The sequence below is a fragment of the Merops nubicus genome, unplaced genomic scaffold (genome assembly GCF_000691845.1).
Source record: "Merops nubicus isolate BGI_N331 unplaced genomic scaffold, ASM69184v1 scaffold35015, whole genome shotgun sequence".
Classification (NCBI taxonomy): Eukaryota; Metazoa; Chordata; class Aves; order Coraciiformes; family Meropidae; genus Merops; species Merops nubicus.
In genome coordinates this window covers 1-2,694 of record NW_008610896.1, presented here as the reverse complement: position 1 = coordinate 2,694, position 2,694 = coordinate 1, and the positions used below count along the sequence as shown (strand labels likewise).

General features: G+C 61.2%; 1 protein-coding gene across 1 annotated transcript; it reads left to right on the top strand.

Annotated features, from left to right (window-relative positions):
- Nucleotides 1–40: 40 nt before the first annotated feature.
- On the top strand, nt 41–2,644 carry LOC103773681 (aldehyde dehydrogenase family 3 member B1-like; the record flags this gene model as incomplete). The annotated part of the gene is made up of 3 exons (XM_008941058.1): nt 41–205; nt 611–710; nt 2,451–2,644. Coding segments are annotated over 3 exons (459 nt in total), but the record flags the coding sequence as incomplete, so codon positions are not given.
- Nucleotides 2,645–2,694: the final 50 nt, after the last annotated feature.

The following is a 2,694-nucleotide window of genomic DNA, read 5'->3' as shown; positions in this document are numbered from 1 at the left end:
CCTCCTGCCAGACTCCTCCCCCTGACCCCTCCCCGCAGCTCCCACGGTGCTGGCGGACGTGCTGCCCACGGACCCAGCCATGCAGGAGGAGATCTTCGGGCCCATCCTGCCCATCGTCGTGGTGGCTGATGTGGAGGAGGCCATTGAGTTCATCAACGCCCGCCCACGCCCTCTGGCTGTCTATGCCTTCTCCTGTGACAGCAAGGTGGGTGTGGGCCATGGCCAGGAATGGGGGTGAAGGCAGCGTGGAACCATGGAATGGTTTGGGTGGGAAGGGATCTTGCCAGGTCACCCCATCCAACCCCCCTGCAGGGAGCAGGGACCGCCCCAACTAGAGCAGGGTGCTCAGAGCTCCATCCAACCTCCCCTGGAATGGTTCCACCACCTCTCTGGGCAACGTGGGCCAGGGGCTCACCCCCCTCAGCATCCAACATTCCTTCCTTCTGTCTGGAAATGGGGCAGTTGGGCTTGTGCCCCCCTCGCTGGGTGCTCTGATGGGTCTTCTGAGCACACGAGGCCAGTGAGGGATGAGTTGGGTGACGTTTGACAGGCGCTGCCCGTGGTAGCCAAGGTGTGAGGCCCACGTGCACCTTCTCTGCTCCCCTCCCAGGTGGTGAACCAGGTGCTGGAGGGGACGAGCAGCGGTGGCTTCTGTGGCAACGACACCCTGATGCACGTGACGCTGACCTCGCTGCCCTTCGGGGGCATCGGTAGGGTCACCCCCCCCAGGCTGGCCCTGAGGAGGGGTCTCGGGGGAGAGGGGGCTCCCAGGGTGAGCCCCAGGTCCAGGGGACTGTGAGGTTTCTTCTCTCCCTGGTGGCCATCCCAAGGACAGTGTTCTCTGCATAGATGGAGGTGTCTTGGCTAAAATGTTGGGAATTTTGACTGTGGCCACCACAGGAACATCTCCAGACCTTCCTCTCCACATGCAGACCCTCTGTGGGGCGCCCGAATTCTGCACCTCTTGATTCTTTCCCTGGTATTTCTGGGCTCTATCTGTTAATCTTGTGGCAGGGTTGGGGTCCTGCCCTGCTCAGCTTTACCTGGGAGCCCCCCAGGTGCTGCTCCCTTCGCTCTGCTCCTTGTCTGGGAGCACACCCGACGAGTTGTGCTCCTGGGGTAGGGGAGACTCCTCCTGCAGACAGCCTGGTGCTGGAGGGGGGCCCTGCCCCTCACTCAGGAGCAGGCTGCTGCCATCAGGATGCCTTTTAGCACTAAGTCCTGGCACCAAAATGCTTGTAAACATCTGGAGAACCTGCTCGTGGGGACGTGGAGATCCTCCTGGGTGAAGAGGGCGAGTTTCTGCTCCCCAGGGGCAGCAGCAGTTGTTTTCCTGGGGTGAAAAGCAAGGTTTGCCCACCTCTGGGCCCTGCCTGTCGCCTTGTCCAGGGAAGGGGCTGGGAGAAGAGGGAATTTTCTTTCCCCAGGATACTTCCCAGTCCCCAGGGTGTTCCCTGGGACCACCTCCCCCTTTCACACCACTCATGCTCAGCGTCTGTGGGGGTGGGCACCCAGTTCCCTCCTCCTGGGCCACCACGGCGCCGAAGCAGGGTGAATTCCTCACCTCAGCTGTGGCTCAGGGAACGAGTTTTGGTGGTTCCCACCCACCCCTTAACTTTATCTTTATGGAGGTGATTCACTCAGACGTCCTCCAAGGCCGGGGTGAAGCCGTTGGGTAGCAGCCTGGTCAGGGGCAGGTCACTGGGGGTGAGACTGAGGCTTCCACTGCAGCTTGGGTGTGAAGTCACGGGGCTGTTAACAGCCACGGGGCAACCTCAGGCTTAAACCAGCCCCAGGAATGAGGACAACCCCCATTGCCAGTGTGGCTCAGATCTTTAAGAGCTCTGGGAAGGTGGTGACCATCGTAGGAGCCACGTTGGTGGCTCCTAGAGGTGGGTAGATAGGGTAGAGCACCACAGAGAGAAAGGGAGCCTGGTAGACCCAGTCAGGCTTACACAGACCAGTGAAAACAATGCTCTCAGGCCTCCTCTGGGAAGAAAGTGGCCACTGTAAGGGCCACGCTGGTTGCCCCTAACCATGGGTAGCTCTGGTAGAGCACCACAGAGGTTGTAGAAGGAGATTGAGCCGTGTAGACCCAGCCCAGCTGAGGTAGATAAATGCAGACCAGTAAAAAGGACACGCTGGGACCTCCTCTGGGAAGAAAGTGGCCACTGTAGGGGCCACGCTGGTACCGCCCTGGTAGCCCCTAACCACGTGTAGATAGGGTGGAGAGAAATCAAGCCCTGTAGACCCCGCCAAGAGTACACAGAGAAACCCAGACCAGCAAAAATGACACGCTTGGACCTTCCCCAGGAGGGTCTGCAGGAGGGAGCAGCCACAGAGCTGGGAGAGGGTGGGGGGGAGGTGGAGGTTCCACCGAGAAGAACCTCTCAGGTTTTCCTGTTTTTTTTCCTGCTGGCGAGTCCCCCCCCCCTGCCGTGTGTCTGCAGGGAACAGTGGCCTGGGGAGGTACCACGGGAAGTTCACCTTCGAGACCTTCAGCCACCGCCGGGGCTGCCTGCACAGGAACATGGGGCTGGAGCCCCTCAACGCCCCCCGCTACCCGCCCTACACCCCCCAGAAATGGGCCATCGTCCGGGCTGCCTCCGAGGTCAAGCTCAAGGGCACCTGCACCCTGCTCTGAGGTGGCCCAGCTGCCACCCCGGTGGCCCCCACCGCCGCTGAGCGCCCTGG